General features: G+C 44.3%; 1 protein-coding gene across 5 annotated transcripts in view; it reads right to left on the bottom strand.

Moving 5' to 3' along the window:
* Positions 1 to 12,653, bottom strand: part of LOC147015776 (semaphorin-4C-like) — a 126,167-nt gene extending 113,514 nt beyond the window's left edge. For 2 of the 5 annotated variants that reach the window (XM_085848282.1, XM_085848283.1), the window contains exons 1-2: positions 6,183 to 6,338; positions 2,515 to 2,717 (exon numbers count right to left, since the gene is read on the bottom strand). In XM_085848282.1, coding sequence (XP_085704408.1) covers positions 2,515 to 2,717; positions 6,183 to 6,268 — 289 coding nt within the window. In that variant the 5' untranslated portion in view covers positions 6,269 to 6,338. Of the gene's footprint in view, positions 1 to 2,514; positions 2,718 to 6,182; positions 6,339 to 12,529 lie in introns of those variants that run through there. The other 3 variants (XM_085848280.1, XM_085848281.1, XM_085848284.1) reach the window with 3 other exon arrangements.
* Positions 12,654 to 18,931: the final 6,278 nt, after the last annotated feature.

Genomic DNA, 18,931 nt, shown 5'->3' with positions numbered 1-18,931 from the left:
TCCATTCACAGGTGAGAAATGTGGGTGGGTATATATATATATATATATATATATATATATATATATATATATATATATATATATATATATATATATATACATATATATATATATATATATACACATATACATATACATATATATATATACACATATATATATATATATATATATATATATATATATATATATATATATATATATATATATATATATATATATATATATATATATATATATATATACACATATACATATACATATACATACACACACACACCCATTGAATATTACAGTAACCTAACATTTGAAGTTGAATATGGAAGAAAATAAAAACTCAAAGCAAGCACTGGTACACACTGTGCAACCGTCGGATGAAGATGATGCAATGGAAATGATGCGTATGGATGTCCTCTCGGTTAGGCAATTTCCCATGGAATCTGCTGTGTGGCTTTAGTCTCACAGCTGCGTCTGCTGAGAATGCATTTAATCACATTGACTGTCATTTTATGAAGCAAAGAGGACGAGTAGGGGGTTTGCCATTTAAATACATGTGCACTTGCAAACAGAATGACTGTTTGCTCGAGTGGTTGAAGACATTTCTTTCGTCACCCAGTGTGAGTTTCGTTCCCACGGCTGCTCACTCGAGCCAACCTGAACTTGGCAAAGGTGGTGATGATAACTGTGCTCTGCAGAATTTTTCAAATTCCATCAAACACTATTCATCAAATCCATCAAATTCATCAATTCCATCAAACACTATTCAACACGAGTGGAGGGAGACCTTCATCTTGCAGTGGACTTAAATAGACTGGTTTGGGGTGCTTGTAAAACAACGTTATTCTTATTTAAATACTGAATGTAAGGGTTACCCCTAAATTAAGTAAAGTAGTGTCACACATTGGTGTCCAAATTCTGTTTACAGTCAGGAAGTCACAAAAACCTGTGATTTAATTTGCAATGTTGAAAGCTCCAAAGAATGCTTTAATTGGTCTCCTCTCCCTGTGAAACCAACTTCCACATTCTCATCAATATCATTCTTCCCTCAAAGTCTTCAAGACAACTGTTCACCACCATATTGGATCGTACCCTATCCAAAACCATGATCATTTCTACCCTCGTTAGCTCTTCCCAAGTTTCCAGTTTTTCCTTCTGTGTTCACCCTGTCCACCCCATGCACCCTCCCCGACCCCTCATCCATCCAAGCATTCCCTCAACCCTGCTGTTAGTGTTCTCTATGTTCTCGCTCCTCCACGATCCTCAATGTAGATATGTTAGAATGCAGCTGCAAAGGAAGATACTTTCATCGATGGATAAATCATTTCATCTTCAGAAAGATGCTGCCTTCACAACAGGAAAGCTCGAACCAGGAGCAATGCTGTTAATTGTTGAAGTTGCATCCAAACACCATAACAGGAAGAAAAACTAACTTTCTTGTGGCCATTTGGCAGGTGCCAGATGGGCAATCCACGTCAGGCCTCTTCAACTAAAGCAACAAACACTTTTAAGATAGAGGAGGATGCATGTTAGGAAACAAAACTCCGGGACATTGATGGCAGGATTAGTTGCGAGCGATTGGATTTGTGAAACTTCGTCTTTTCAATTGCTCATTGGACACCTGATCACAACTAAACTCAACTTTCTCATGTTGTGTATCGGTTCTCGACAGTCACCGAGGAGAATACCCACTACACACCCCAAATGCAGTTTTGCTTCACTGGCCACTTGAAATGCTATTTCCTTCCTTTTATCTCGGTTGTTGAATTCCTTATCTTGATCTTTTCCTTCTCTCGAGCCCTTCAATGAACGGTTTTCTCGACATCAGTGCTCGACAACCATTTTGACCATAACCACGTGGAAAATGTACTAAAGTGTGAAAAGCATACAGAGGGAGGCAAAGGCAACAAGTGTCAGCTGGAAGAAGATGAGGGGATTTTAAAGTTCCCACCCTTGCTTTAAATAAATTCACACTTTGCACTGCACTACAACACTTGAAGACCAAAACTCATCATCCACACATGGTCTGTAAGGCGCATCACATGTGAAAAGCTTCGGTGTTGCTCACATAATGATATCTCCGGCCAAGTACAAACCAAGGAAAGCTACCCAAAATGGACATTGCAACAGCGGAATCAAGAACAGCTGCAAAGATATGCCAAATACAAACACAGATGTAATCCATCAAAGACACGAGATTGAAACTCCCCTTTCCTCTAAAACCAAGCCTCTCCTCATGAGCCCTGGCAAACTTCATGAGCTGTGTACATGTGGCTAAAAGATGCTCTTTCTTAGCAGCCAAACGGAGCCACCATAATCTGCAGAATGTTTATAACAGACCGTGACCCTTTGATATTTTACGACAAGAAAATGGCCAAATATGGACATTCACCTGAGACTCAGCCAATGACGTTAACAAAGACCAAATGCAACCTTGGTATATTTCAAAACAATCATGGGAGTGCAAGATCCCAACAGCCCTGAACAACAGCCCTGCAAGATGCCAAAAGCACTTACTGCGATGGGAGACGGTGATTCGAGGTTCTGGGGCAAAAGCAAACGTGAGCAGGCATGGCCAGGACAGGGTCAGGTACAGCGCAAGGATGACCAGTGAGCTACGTAACTCCATCCCTGGGATAAGTTGCCCTGCTGGCTTTGTTGTCCTTCCCGCCCGCCCCAACCCGGCCCTCTCTGCTTTCCCCACCACGTGCTTGAACCTGCTTCAAAACAAAACAAAACAAAGAACATAAACTAGCTGAGTCTTCACCCACCAGATTAACATCAAATTCAATTTGAACAAGCACTGCATGTCCCATTATTATGGAAGTTAAAAAAATAATATATATATATATATATATATATATATATATATATATATATATATATATATATATATATATATATATAAATGCCAAAAGCCTCACTCTGTTGCCAACATGAACTTGATGCAATTATTGGATAATATTGTGATAACACAAGAACAGGGAATTATTTTTTCCTCACATCATTATGTGCAGCTTGGTTTCAGCCTCAAATCCTACAATTTTCTGGCCTACAAATTCACGGAGTACATACTGCACTCCATTTAGAAAATTACAACAATGCAGCTTTCACTGTTGTTTGCCTGCTAAGCAGCAGCGACTCTGCCAATTAAAGTTTTGCCGTGGAGAAAAGCGTGCGATATTCAGCCATCGGGTGCTCCGAGAAACAACCTGCCCATTGTGGTCGTCATGCTTGCTTTGTGAAACTCGATAGTAATTAATAAATAAAGACCCGGAGCTGCTTTCTCTTACAAACCTTTATGAGGAAATTTTCCTGTGGCAGAATCAAAAAAAATTAATTATTATCCATTTAAGAGACAATAACTTCTGCAAATACAATCCACCTACAAGGCTTTCATCAGCTGCTTGATGGAGTACTGCTCCCCTCTTTGGGCCGGCTCCCCTGCCTCACACATTGCCCAGCGTGACGCAGTGGAAACCAAAGCCTCCAAGATCATCGGAATCTCCCGCGATGAAGCCGAGTTGAAGGGCCTATCAGTTTCACCATCGCAGACAGGTCAGTGGTCTCTGTCTTCTGCCGCCTCCTTTCTGATCTTGCACCCTCTGCTCTTTCCGTGCTTTGTCCTCCCCAGGTTTCTGCAGGATGTACAAGGTCCACCAGCAACCCCCTTCTGGTGAAACGCCCAAAATCAAGGATCAATGCTCACCTCCACTCATATGGTCTTCTTTTCTCCAGACAGAGGAATCAACTTCGACATTCTCTTCAATCTCATTCTTCCCTCCAATTCTTCAAGACAGGTGTTCACCACCATCTCAGATACTCCCATCTCCAAAACCATGACCTTTTCTATCCCCGTTAACCATCTCTCCCCACCTCCTTCCAAATTTACAGTTTCTCCTTCCCGAGAGTCTGCTTCTTTATTCTTTCTTGTCCACACTATGTGTACTCCCCTACCCTCAATCCTCAAAATATCACTCTCGTTTGCGCTTTAACCATGCTGTTAGTGCCATCCTCTCTCTGCTTCTCCTTTTGTTACCTGTGCCACCAAAGGTGGATGGAGGTTATGTTTTCACTCCTGTCTGTGTGTGAACAGGGTATCTCAAAAAGTTGTGGATGGATTCAGACGAAACTTGGTGGATGAGTGATCTTAGATGACGTTAGTTAGTTAGATGACGAGAAAAAGCTGATTAGATTTTGCTTCAGGTTAGCAGATCCAGCCCACCAGTGAGATACAAAACGTAAACTGTTCAGCCTGGCGGAGGTGTGCGCTCTCAACCTCAACAGAGTGCAGTTATAGTCTTGTTCTGTTATGTCTTGATCCATTCTATGTTCTGGCTTCTCCACAGGCCTTGACATTGTATGTATGTATTATATACAAGTTAAAAACTGCAAACAACAGAACAAGTGATGTTTCCAGAACGAAAATTAAGAGTCAAGAATATTCACTTTTTAAATATTTACATTTTATCAGCAGTTGAAAACATGTCAACAATTCTTCCACAGCACAAACATACCAGGGGCCACAGCCTGAGAGTAAAAAGGAGAATTAAGACACACTAATCAGGAAGGTAGGAACCTTTCACTCAGAGAATAGTAAATACATCGAATGGTCTCCCTGGAAACAGTTGGTAAGTTTAAACTGGAATTGGATAGGTACCGAGATGCATTGAGGATAAAGGGGGTACATGGACATTGGCAGGACTGGAAGGTTGATTATATAAATGGGTAATGAATGTGACGTCTGTGAGAGGGTCTCGTCAAAAAGTAAATGTGCATTCGGTATTTGTTCATTCCATACCAGATAACCCCAACTACATTTTCCCACACCCAATAGACAAACAAAAATAACCCCATGACCTCCCCGTGTATGCCCTGCTGTTCTCCTCTCACGAACCCCCATCAACCCCTTTCCCCCAATGAAATGAAGCAGATTTAGCCGATTGAATGAATCAATGTGGTGTTGATAAAGCACAGACATTATGGGCCAAAAGCCTCCTCCCGTGGTCCAAGTTCTTTGTATAAACAAGAAGTTGCAGCATCCACAAAGATTAGTATTTTCTGTGAGTTTGGGTCAGATTTCAAAACATTAGAATGACCATATCAACAGAACTCCCTCCCCCCCCCACCTCCCCCCCTCCCCCGGCCATTGCATCACCAAGCAGCAAAAGAAAGTTCAGGGAATTTACCAAAGTCTGTGAAGTCAGCTGTGTCTTGTCTACAAATGACTATGAAACGCAAGTGAGATCACACATGTACTTGTGAGTCAAAGAGCGACTGAAAATGCACACGCCGTAAGATGTCATGTAAGCAGGCTGGCCTGGAGGTATGCACGCTCTCCTCTGAGGTGTCGAGCCTGGGTTTGAATCCCAGCCCAGCTGTGAACTACCACCCAGGTGTCTTCCACGCAGGGCGATTCATCAAAGTGTGCGCCAGCCCTCGGATGGACGTTAAGTGGGCGTCCCGTCTTCTGGTGTTAATTGGGAGACGTTATAGATCCCATGGTGTCCTTCGTGAAGAGTAGGTGAGCTAACGCCGGCACTCTGAAAAAAATTCCAAATTCCTGCCCTGACCACCCAAGGCAATGGCAAACCACCCAACAGAACATAAACCCTAATCTTTGTCCAGGAACTGATTTGACAGCACCGACACGATGCAAAGACTGTGTTACAATGATGATCCTCCGACAGTCTGAAGGACAGTACCACCCATTGATAGAACTCCCTGCTTGCGAAGCACCAGGGTGACACTTTCTGGATTGGGGATTGAACCCGAACTAAACAACTCGATGGCACGTAGGCTACCTCTCGGATGTATCCGGCAAACCCCAAACGGCAATACAATGATAATGTTACAACACAATTTAATATCAGTTAATACAATCAAGGTGCCTTGCACAATCAGATCCAATTTAATTAGCACAACTACATCAAGGCTCCGCAATAACTGAGCTTACGAGTTAAATGCCATCGTTCAAAATTGTGATTACCCAGAAACCAGTTTTATTTCCTTTGCCTGACAATAGTCCTTTACACACAACCTTGTCAGCATGCACATTTTTAGAAAAGCAAAGAATCAGCTTACATTTCTGATGTGTGATACTGTAGCTTTTCCCAGCAAAAACCCAGACTTCCACCCTCCCCCTCCATTTTAGCCTTCTCGCTTGTATGCCGATGCATTCATACCTCCTGCACGTCTCGACACCCCGCTTGGTGAGCTGGTCAAGCACTCCCACAGCTCTCAGATCCTGCTTGTGTGCAACAACCTGCATTTAAAGTCTTGCTTTGAGGTGCAAGCATACATTGTGGAACTTGGCTTTCCCTCTCCCCTTCCCCTTCCTGCTTGGCCAAGACTCTTCACTCCCCCATCCCCCTCTCCCTCTAACTCCGAGCTCTGCAAAGTCCCTTCTCCTCCTCCTCCTGCTCCTCCTCTCCCCCCCTCCCTGTGCTGCCCGCCACAGCCCTCCCTTCCTCTCCAATGTGCTCTGCCACCTCCCTCCTGCTCTACTCCCGAAACCAACTCCCCCATCTCATCCTATTCTGACCTGATGTGTCTGGTATTAACATGGCCTGCAGTTTCAGATCCAACTGCTGAGACCTTACCTACCAGATCACTACCACCACCATCATCATCATCATCATCATAATCACCTGACATTGTCTTTGAGAAACCTTCCTCTCAAGCGCTGTATTAGACTCCATCATTCATATTTAACGATACTCTCCATACCACCTTGACCGGCACTTTCCACACAATGGAGGCAGCATCACCTTGATGTTCATAATCACCTTCCCCACAGTCCTTGTACCTCCCTCTCATAATCCTAATGCCCCGGAGTATCTCTGGTTGCATCTTTCGCTCCACATCGACGTTTTGTTTTGGTGTGTTTTGCACCGTCTCCCAATTGACAATGACATACATCTCCTCCGAAGTAGCAATGTTAATTGTCACCATGCTGAATGGCTGGTCATGGGTCCTATGATCTCCAAGCATGGCAATGGTACTAAAACCATCTGCAAGGCAGCAAGTCTCAAGCACTCAGTTGACTTTCAAATCGGGATTTCATCAACACGTTCACTCTCTATTCTTGATCGAGTAATGCTAAACAAACATTCCTGGTAAAACATCTTGCATCTCATCTGATCTGATCATATGTTTGAGAAACTGTCCATTTTGTTGGCAGTTTTCCATGATCCATCACAGCATACCATGTCTGACCAGCCTAGTCTCTGATTCTCTCTGATTTTCTCTTTCTCTTCTGTCCATACAAGAATGAGACCAAAACACCAGCCTCACCTGACGTCACACCTTGTAGTCCTTCCTCCATCTTCCAAATGGTTAAAACGGACTCAGGAACATGTTCTTCCTCAGTCCTTTCAATCAAGGAAGGAGGCATAATGGACAGTGCTTGTGATAAGACTGAATACTGGAACAGTGTGTCATAAAGGCTCGAGTTCCCAATCCCAACCCCACCCCGGCCCCTTTTCCAAATCTCCCTCCCTTTATAGGTAACTCTCTGAAGAAAGTGTGCTTCTAACCTACAACCACGACTCATCAGCAACTAACTAGTCAAAATGGCACCAGCACACTCTTCCTCAAAACCTGTGCATCATACCCGGCTATTCCTCTTTCACGACTTTTCCATAGACCCGTCTTGAAATGTGTCACAAGCTATTACTGCACCCAAGAAGGGGTGCTAAGACATACCCTCCAAACTACAGAGCGATAGGCCTTATTCCCATAAGCAGCGAGGTAATGGAATGTATATCTCAGCAGACATCCAGTTCAACGTCTTCGCAAAATCATTTATCAGACTATCAATTTGGGTTAATTCCTGGTCTCGACACCTGAGATATGCTCTCACTGCAAACTCAACAATGGATGGACACGAAACCTCAAGCAAGAGGTCAGAGCAGTCTCACTGGATATCTCTTTCAGCATTTATCATCTGGCGCCAAGCTCTTATCATTAAACGTTCTGGCCATGGCATCTGAGCTCCTCTTCTTGACCGGCTGATGGATTTTCTTCATGCTTACGAGCAACATGTAGCCATAGGTGGTGTTCTATTGCCTGCACTTTCATTTGCCTTTCGAGTCCCCAAGGCAGTCTCAGGACTGATCCTGTTCCTTAGTTAACATAGATGACCTCTAATCCCCTTTGGGAAACCCTTTACGGAAGTTTGGAGATGACTTCATTTGATGCTGGGAAGTGTCTCAAACCAATGACAAGCACGCTGCAGCAACAACCTTTTCTGCCGACTTGTATTGGATAAAATACTGTGATGAAGCTGGTCAATAACCTGGAATGTATCATTCAATGATTCCAAATCCTACACACTCACTCTGTTGCTGCATCAATAGTGTGTGGTGAACACTCCTGTTTACTTGAAGTGCAATCAACCTCTAACAGAAGTTCAGTCTTTGGAGCCTCTTGGATGACCAATCTGGCTGAATAACCTTTCCTGGACAGATCACATGTCCAACCAAGCTTCAAAAGCAGGGGAGGTGTGTTGGATCCATAAAGCTAAGTGAATTCTTGCCCAACCTCAGCTTCGAACAATGCACAAAATTTCATCCGCAGTGTCATGGAGTACAGATGTCCTATGTGGGATGGTGCCACCACATCACACCTCACACCTTTGGAAGCGGTGCAATCCAAGGCCCTGAGGCTAAATGGAGTTACTCAAGAGGAGGTTGAGATGCAAAGCCTGCTCCTCACCCACCACAGACAGGTCACTGGCCTTGCAATTTTCTATCACCTCATTTTTGGTCTTTTTAAAATTTATTTTTATTTTCTTTTTCTATCACCTAATTTTCTATCGCCCCACCTGACCTCTCAACCAGTTGGTCTCACAAAAGCCCGACCAGACTGTGCAGCGACTCAGCTGGCAGCCCAGTCCCTGTTACTTTCCCAATATCCAGGTTAACATTTCACCTCTGCTCTTTTGAAGAAATGCTTCTCTGAGTCTGTCCAATCACGATTTTCTCTCCACTTCTTCACATTGATGAGTCATCACAATCTGATGTTATCTCCCACTCTTCATCTTTACTATTCTGACTGATGCTCAACTCGTGTCCACTCTCACCTTTTCACATTTACCCTGTTTGTCAGTTTTTCCTGTGCGTTTACACGTTCCTTGCCTACTCAGTTCCCTTGCTCTCTCTGCATGTCCCTACTCATTCTGCCGGTGTGTTGGTGTTCCTTCCCTATTTCTCAACCCTCCGTCAGATGCCAACTCCCTCTGCTCCATTGCCGTATCAGTGTTATCCCTCTGTCATTCAGGTCTCCCACAAGTTTCGATTGGAATCTCTCACGATGAAGCTGAGTCTATGGGCCTACCACTTCACCATCACCGACAGGTCAATGGTCTCTCCGTCTTCTTCCACCTCATTTCTACTCTTGCACCCTCTGCCCTCTCTGTGCTCTGTCGCCTGCCCCCAAAGTATCTGCAGGATGCTCACAGTGCACCAGCAACCTCAGGTCTCCCACAAGTTTAGATTGGAATCTCTCACGATGAAGCTGAGTCGATGGGCCTACCACTTCACCATCACCGACAGGTCAATGGTCTCTCCGTCTTCTTCCACCTCATTTCTACTTTTGCACCCTCTACCCTCTCTGTGCTCTGTCGCCCACCCCCAAGTATCTGCAGGATGCTCACAGTGCACCAGCAACCTCCTCCTCATGAAACTGCCAAAATCCAGAACTAATGCTCAACTCCACTCATTTATTCCTCTATTTTCCCACCTGTGGAACAACCTTCCACACTCTGGGTATAAAATCAGCTGTTCACCACCATCCCAAATCATCCCTCATCCAAAGCCATGATCTTTTCTACACCTATTAAACCACCACCGCCCCTCCCCCCCCAACTCCCAAAATTTTGCTTGTATATCTATCTTATCCACCGCTCGAGTTCTCCCCTACCCCTCATCGTTACCTGCATCCCTTGTTTAACCATCTCCGTCTACTTCTCCCTCTGTCCTGCTATTGGCATTTCCCCTTTTTCATATTGTGCCCTGTTCTATTCCATGTCCTCGCTCTTCCACGAGTCAAGACCACGTGTAAATAAACAATAAAAGATCTGTTTAAGTTTGGCGTGTGTACGCGTGAGCACGCGCACCAACACTGATGACATTAAACTAGCATTACAGTTTTGTCAAGGAAGTTTTCCAGCATTTCATCGGTACAACACGATGAATGCTGGCAAAGTGTACTTCCATTTTAATACGATGCGTTTTCACAGGCAGGTTGAACATGTGCAGGCTTGGCAAACAATGAGAGGTACTATATTGTGCATCTTGATGAATACCTGGAGGCAAAAATCATTGTGGGACCAAGTTTACTTACTTTGTCACAAGGACAATGTTTCCCAATGGCAACCAAACAGTTCACAACTACCAACTCGACACAAACCTCAACTACAGCCATTATAGAAGATAAGAGGGGAATAAAAGCAACAAGGAGAAATGAGTTAGTTGGACAAAATAATAAAACAAGAAAACAAGAATCAGAATGGAAAGTTGAAAAACCACAAAGAAAATGGAAGTCCTGACGTATGCGTTCAGTGCACCCAAGTACTGCATGTTTGTTCGAGGCAGTAAATGATGTTGTTTTTCTTTATCGCAGTAATGTTTCAGGTTTTGCAATGGACCATTAATCAGATAGATGATAGCATGCCAGATGCCAAACTCAGAGGTTGGTTGGACTTTGTCGAGCTGGTTAGGGCAGGAATTTGGAATCTGGTCACGGCACTGGCCACAATCTCCGACTCTTCGTCAAACAACACGGTGGGATCTTTAAGGTCTCCGAACAGCCAAAGGTAGCGCACGGGTTCTCAGCTCAACGTCCTTCCAAGCATGAAGTCGTTGATGCAACATCGGTGCAACGACGAATCCTCTGATGAGGAACCAAACCGAGACTAGATGGCTCAAAAGGCGAGTACCCTACCTCCGAGCTACCTGTCGGATTCAGACGAGTTTCTGACGATGTGGAATCAGAAGGCTCGCATCAAACATTTCATTCAGTCTGAATCATCTTCTTACATGATTTCGAAAATAAAAACTAAAAAACAAGGAAGAAAGGTACAGGCACGCAAATAGGCAAGCGCAGTCACGCTCGTGGACTTGTCCTGATGTGAGCTGGTGTCATATGAACAGTAAAAGTTATTACTAATGGATCAACTTAACCATCAAAGAATGTCGCAATTGATGCAGATTCCACAACACCCTAACCCTTTAAGTTACTTAATTTAATCACAAATCTCGAAATAATTGGATTCCTGAAGTAAGAATTTCAGTAATTTGTAAGTGATTGCCGGACTGCCAGGGTCATCAGCGGGGCTTTGCTGTTCACAGAGGTTTTCACCCTTTCAACTAAGAACCTCTCCAAACAGTGGGTCCACATTGGTGGATCCAAGACCTCAGTCGGGTCCACAGATAATGCAGCAATGGAACCTGACTTTCTAACTCTCGAACCAGAGCATAAAGCTTGACCGATACATGCTTACCTTCACCGATTAATTATAATCTATTTATTAAATACTTACGGAGCACATTGCATTGTGGAACCTTACACGTGCTACCTGACATGAACAATGACGACAGACACACCTCACCCTTACCTTTACCTTTACCTGACGGATTACACGAACGTGATGACGCAACACGTTCATTTTAATGAACTTGTCACGTGTTCTACTGCGCCCCCTCAAAAACACTGAACAGATTATAATATAAAGTGTATTTATTTAAACACACAACGGAGGTGGGTACCTTGAAACACACACACATATATATATATATATATATATACATATATACATACACTCACACACACACACACACTCAAACACTCACACACACGCATACATACACACACCACACACAAACAAAACACACCACACACAAACACACACTCAAACACACAAACACACACTCAAACACACCACACACACGCACACACACATACACTCAAACACACACACACATACATACACTCAAACACACACACGCATACATACACTCACACACCACACACATACACTCAAACACACACACGCATACATACACACACATACACTCAAACACATTCACTCAAACACACCACACACATACATACACTCAAACACACACACACGCATACATACACTCACACACACACACGCATACATACACTCACACACCACACACACGCATACATACACTCACACACCACACACATACACTCAAACACACACACGCATACATACACACACACACCACACACACGCACACACACACACATACACTCAAACAAAACACACACACACACACACACACACACACCACACACACGCACACACACACACACACATACACTCAAACAAAACACACACACACACACACACACACATACACTCAAACAAAACACACACACACACACACACACACACACACACACACACACACACACACACACACACACACACACACCTTTGTGAGGCACGTTAATCGGTAAAATGAGTCACATCCAACGAAACCCACTCAATACTCACTCGATACTTAACGAGGATCTCCCATCGAGTTGTCCTTCCTCCCCGATCTGAAGAACATGGCCAAGAGAACCGATCACTGGTACATTGTTTGATTCACTGAGGAAAAAAAAAAAAGGGCGAGCTCGAGTTTTTGCTATTGTGGGTGTTGTTGTTGTTGTTGTTGCTTCTGTGTCCTGAAAGTGTTTAAATTTCCCGTCAATATCAAATTAAAAAAAAAAAGAAAATTAATTATTGAAGAAATTCCACATTCACAATAAAAGTACGAATAAAACCTTGAAGGATGTGTGTAAAACCCACAAATTATACGACAAAGAAAGCACGGCAAGACTCTCCTGGCGAGCAGGTCTGTGCAGCAGATGGCGCAATTTGTGCATCCAAGCGAAGGAGCCATCTATTTAGTACGTACGCGCACATGAGGGGAGCGGAGTGGGGACAGGGGGCAGGGGGCTGGGGGCAGGGAGCTGGGGACTAGGGGCAGGGGGCTGGGGGCTGGATTCAGAGTCGTGTGAATGAGGGAAGACCACCAGAGGTTGTTGTTGAAACCACTTCCTTGCGTACGTACAAAATGGATAGTCCTCGTACGAAAAATACAACGGCCAATTAAAATGAATACTCGTCTATAGTTACATTTTTGGAGAAATTTTATGATTATTAAACACTTATTTACGAAATAATTTATTTTATTTTGCAAAATCATTAATTTTGTTTTTATTTTATATTAGTATTTTAAACCTGCTGTTATTGTATCAAAATTTATCCAAAAAGTTCGATCAATCTCAACTCCACTGCAATGGCAAATCAAAGCTGAGAGCCAATGGAAACTTTTTCCTGACCCAATTAGGAATAACTTCCAGAAGAAAAATCCACTTCTTGACAATCCTCCCACAAATACTGTTGAAAGAGAAAAGTTCCCCCACCAGAAAAAGTTCCCCCAGAAAAGTTCCTCCAGAAAAGTTCCAAACAAGCACTTGTTCCCAACCGATTGCAAAACACCGTGGTGGTCCTAAGGTCTTTTACCTTCACGAGTTTTCTCTACGACACAGCGTCCTCTATTGGTGCCGCACCAGAACGGCAGTTTTTCGTTGAATTGGACGGAAGTCGGGAGAGCACACACCTCCACCAGGCTGAACACTTTATCTTTTTCTATTCCACTGATAGACCGGATCTGTATCCCGACCTGAACCAATCTCTAATCTTGTTCTTATCACCGACCCAACTCATCCACAAAGTTTTGTCATAACTCGTCCATAACTGTTTTAAAACATGGTGCTGCATATCGTTTTTGGTGTCATCTCTCATTAAAGGTGAAGAATCACTTAAATATATATATATATATATATATATATATATATATATATATATATATATATATATATATATATATATATATATATATATATATATATATATGGTTAATTCTCAGATCCGGATCTGGATCTTCATCAAAATCTCACCAATTCTTCCTTGTCACACACCCAACCTGTCCACCAAGTTTCGTCTGAATACGTACACAAAATTTTTGAGATATCCTGCTCAGCAAGCAGACGAGCAATTAAACAAACATGGATGAATACATATAACCTTGGTCTACCTTCGGTGGCGGATTCATGAAGTCATCGAAGATCGAACACCACTCCCAAAATCTCCCACCACCGCTAGTGGGGCAACATAGCATAACAATTGTGCATTTTGTGAGGAAAGCACCAAATTTGGCACACTAGTAGCCTATCATATTATGAACAGATTTGGATATTGGACCATCTCAAAATTTTTGATGGCAGTGGAAAATGGCTGCCACAGCCATCAGCGGCTGAATTTGAGATGGCCCAATATCCAAATCTGTTCATAATATGATAGGCTACCAGTGCGCCAAATTTGGTGCTTTCCTCACAAAATGCACAATTGTTATGCTATATTTAGCTAAGTTGCCCCACTACACCACCATCACCTTCCCGGCAACACTCCTGTCCACCTCTCCCCACCTTCTTCCCCCAAGACCAGGGGGCCATCCCCATGGAATTCACTGAACTTCGTCACGTTGAATTGTGCTGATGGATGTCTTGTGCCATCGTGTGGAATCACTGTCACGATTTGTTGAAGCTCGATGTATCTCAACGCATGGTCGTACAATGGTACAACCCATGAGTAACGTCTCTCTTTAATTATTTGCTTGTTGTTGGGTCGCCGTTCTAATTCCGAAGATGGCCAAACACCTGAGAGTCTGAATTTAGTTCGAGTGCAGGACCTGCTTCCCAGACAACAAGCACACCATGAGAATGAGATATTGTAACAACCTGATGTCAAGGACATTCCAATTACACCAGACCACCTTCTGCCTCCTGGCAGTTTGCACAGGAATTTGTAATTTGGTCGCCTCGCGATCACTCGCCGACTCTTCACGAAAGATTCAATGGGACCTTTAACGTCCACCAAAAAATGCGAGCAGATGCGATTTGGCTCGGTAATGATGGAATAAAGAAGTATTTCCCACGGACACGTGGTATCTTATTTTCCGCCAGAAGTGAACTGTGTCTTTCAAGAGAAGAAAGGAAGTTGGTGTCAGCATCCTGGGCATTACTAATCACCTGGTAAAATTACAAATTCCTGCCAAAATTGCAGGTCTTGTCTTTTTGGATATCTTATCTCCTATAAATGGACGAGGTGTGTGTGTGTGTGTGTGTGTGTGTGTGTGTGTGTGTGTGTGTGTGTGTGTGTGTGTGTGTGTGTGTGTGTGTGTGTGTGTGTGTGTGTGTGCGCTCCACTTTTGTTTGTGGAAACACAGGCTGCGGTGAACGGGTTGAAATGGGGCAAAGCTCCAGGGATCTGTGGTATCCATGCTGAACTTCTCAAGGCTGGTAGAAATGCTGCACTCATGTCGTTACATGCAGTTCTGTGCTCTGCCTGGACACAGGTATCATCCCACCTGACTGGTAGAGGGGCTTGTTGTCCCTCTCTGGAAAGGGAAGGGTGATCGCCAAGACTGCAACAAATACTGAGAGGTGGCGCTGCTCTCAGTGCCGGGCAAGGTCTTTGCTCTGATAATTCTTGATAGGGTTCGCCACCATCTGCTTGAGCACCAGCGTCCAGAGCAGTCAGGCTTTACACCAAAGAGGTCAACGATTGACCGTATCCTTGCACTTCGTGTCCTCACCGAACGCAGACGAGAGTTTCGGCAGGGGCTGTTGCAGCCTATGTTGATCTCTATAAAGCGTTCGATTCAGTGAATCGGGATGTCCTCTGGAGGATTCTTGGTCTTCGTGGGGTGCCACCAAAACTGATCGATCTGATGTCTGAATTACACTCTGGCACTGAGAGTGCTGTGAGATTTGGTGATACCATCTCTGACTTATTTCCAGTTGTTACTGGAGTTCATCAGGGGTGTGTACTGGCCCCCACACTTTTAAACACTTGTATGGAGTGGATTATAGGGAGGATGTCGGAGAGATCAAGCTGCAGTGCATCGTTTGGGAATGTCAAGATCTCTGACCTTGACTTCGCAGATGATGCAGTCATCTTTGTGGAGACTCGAGATATCCTTGTGGGGGTCATCGCGATGCTGAATGAGCAGTCAGAGCCGCTGGGATTACAGGTTTCCTGGGTCAAAACTACGATCCCGGCTTTCAATGACATCTTGGATGCTGCTGTCCTGTTTGTACCTGCTTGTGGCGAGCATGTGGAGGTCATAGAGAGATTCACTTATCTTGGCAGTGATATTCATTTGTCTACTGCCTGTGAGCCAGAGGTCAATAGACATTTGGGTCGGGTCTGGGAAGTCAACCATTCACTGTATCATGGGTTGTTGCACTGCCGGTACCTGTGCGGGAGCACGACAGTCCGAGTCTTCAGGTTCTTGGTGCTTCCAGTCTTGCTCTACGGATGTGACTTGGACTCTGAGACGGAGTCTTAATTCCTTTGGTACCAGGTCTCTTTGGAGAATCCTTGGCTATCGCTGGTCGAACTTTGTGTCCAACGAGCGGTTGCTGAGAGAGACTCGGATGAGATTTGTTATGTGCATAGTCTGTAAGCATCAGCTGTGGCTGTATGGACAGGTGGCTCCTTTTCCTGACGCTGATCCTGCTCACCTGATTCTCTCAGCGAGGAAGCCTCATGAGTGGACGAGACCAATGGACCGACCTCGTGGTTGCAGCAGGTTGATCAGATCTCAAGGAGACAGGGATGGGCCTGGCATCTGCCTGGGGGATGACCAGACGGAGGCCCCTGGAGTACCGGCGGAAAGTGGACGCAGTGATGCGCTGCTCCCACGCATGCTCCCATACCTGACCTGACTTGACCACGGATACAGTACTGCTGCCATCGACTTATTACCTTCACGACCGAAGGTGAAGGAGGTTATGTTTTCACCCCTTTCTGTCTGTCTGTCTGTCTGTTTGTGTACAGGATATCTCAAAAAGTTGTGGACGGATCCAGATGAAATTTTGTGGACAGGTTCGGTGTGTGACAAGGACGAACTGATTAGATTTTGGTGAAGATCCAGATCCGGATCCGACTACTATAATTTTGAAGTGATTCTTCACCAATGAGAAATAGGGCCAAAAACGATATATAACATGATATCTCAAAAAGTTGTGGACGGATTTGGATGAAACCTGGTGGACACGTTGGGTGTTCGGTGGGGAAAAATTGATTCTATTTTGGTGAAGATCCGGATCCGGATCCCACTACGATAATTTTTAAAGTAATCTATCTATAATTCCAGCAATGTGTGTGTGTGTGTGTGTGTGTGTGTGTGTGTGTGTGTGTGTGTGTCCGCTGTTTCTCGACAACCACTGGTCTGATCTAATTGAAACTTGCCAGGTATATTGCTGGGGACCTGAGTATGTGCCTTTCAAGGTTTGATATTAATCGGACAAGTGGTTCCCAAGTTATGGCCATTTATTTACCAAACCAATGACAGGACACATTGCTGCGTAGGCGTGACCGTTGGGGAAGAGATCCTCAGCCACGTTCCCCATTAGTGGTTACAACGTACGGACTTCCAGATAGTGTTGACTTACTATATTCTAATAATTTCTCGATTTCTTATGTCCATTTATAGATAAACACAATGCCCCAATCCAGTCGTCGTTTACGAGAGAGAAGGAACGGCCTGTGTGGTTGTTTGAAAGTTTTTTTCCCCCCACGTACGGCCATGCGAGAGCAAAGGAACGGCCTGTGTGGTTGTCGTTTCTGGCACGCGGTTTGAAAGTTTTTTTTGTTTTTTTTTTTGCACGTACGGTCACGTGAGAGCAAAGGAATGGCCTGTGTGGTTGTTGTTTCTGGTTTGAAAGTGGTTTGAAAGTTTTTTTTTTCACGTACTGCCACGCACGTACGGGCACGCACTAGTTCTTCAGCATTGAGAGATTGGGCCATAAATGATATAATACTATATGGCATGATATTTCAAAAATATATTGGGCCTGATATATTCTCATGGATGAGGCATTATGGGGTGGAGGTATGCGCTCTACTGAGTGCCCTTTCAGTTTTTAACTGTTTCATTGTTGTGGCGTATCCGAAGGATTGCGGAGTGAAAGGCCAGACAACATTTAAGTCGAAGCTCCACGTTTTATTTCCAGGGAGGCGCACACTGCGCATGCACGTGGCGGTAGCTTCACAGAACATGACAACATTTCCCCCTAGATAAAATTTTGCACAACATTTTTCCCCCAACAACACTTTTACAACAGTGCTAGGTACAATCACAAAATCAATCACAAATTCAACCGCTCCGGTACCTTGCATGTGCGAGCAGAGCATCGCAAGATGGGTGACTGTTCTTGTGGAACACTGACAGTGGCAGGCTCAAGAGGAGATGGAGAGGAAGGAGGAGGAGCAGGCTCCACCACACCACTATCGGGCTCGGACTCAGTGGGCTCAGGCACTTGGCTCACAATCGGAACAGACACCAGGGAATCAGCCTCAAAGGGCTGAATATAGTTTGGAGGATTGGGGTCACAATGCCTCAGGTAGAGCTGGTCAATATGTTTACGTACTGTATGTCCATTGGAGAGTTCCACAACAAATAAAGAGTTGCCAATTCGGTTAATAACACGACCAGTGATCCATTTAGATCCACAGCCAGGATTCAGCACAAAAGCAGGATCGAACACATTGATGGCACGTGGAACTGAGGTCCTGTCATGGTCCCACTTTTGTTTAAACTGGTGGTCCACCACCCTGGACGAATCATTCGGATGAATCAGGTCTAAGCGCGTCTTTAGCATAATTTCTGCGGGTGTGCGTCCAGTGATTGTGTGCGGACGTGTCCTATATGTAAATAAACGTGATAACTTGGTTTGCAGAGAAGAACCGTCGTTTGCCTTTTTGAGACCATTCTTGATCACCTGGACAGCTCTTTCAGCCTGACCATTCAAAGCAGGTTTGAAGGGAGCACTGCGATAG

This window comes from Eptatretus burgeri, chromosome 12 (assembly GCF_056783735.1).
Source record: "Eptatretus burgeri isolate ZD-2024b chromosome 12, Ebu_testis_v1, whole genome shotgun sequence".
Classification (NCBI taxonomy): domain Eukaryota; kingdom Metazoa; phylum Chordata; class Myxini; order Myxiniformes; family Myxinidae; genus Eptatretus; species Eptatretus burgeri.
This window is presented reverse-complemented; position numbering and strand designations above follow the sequence as displayed.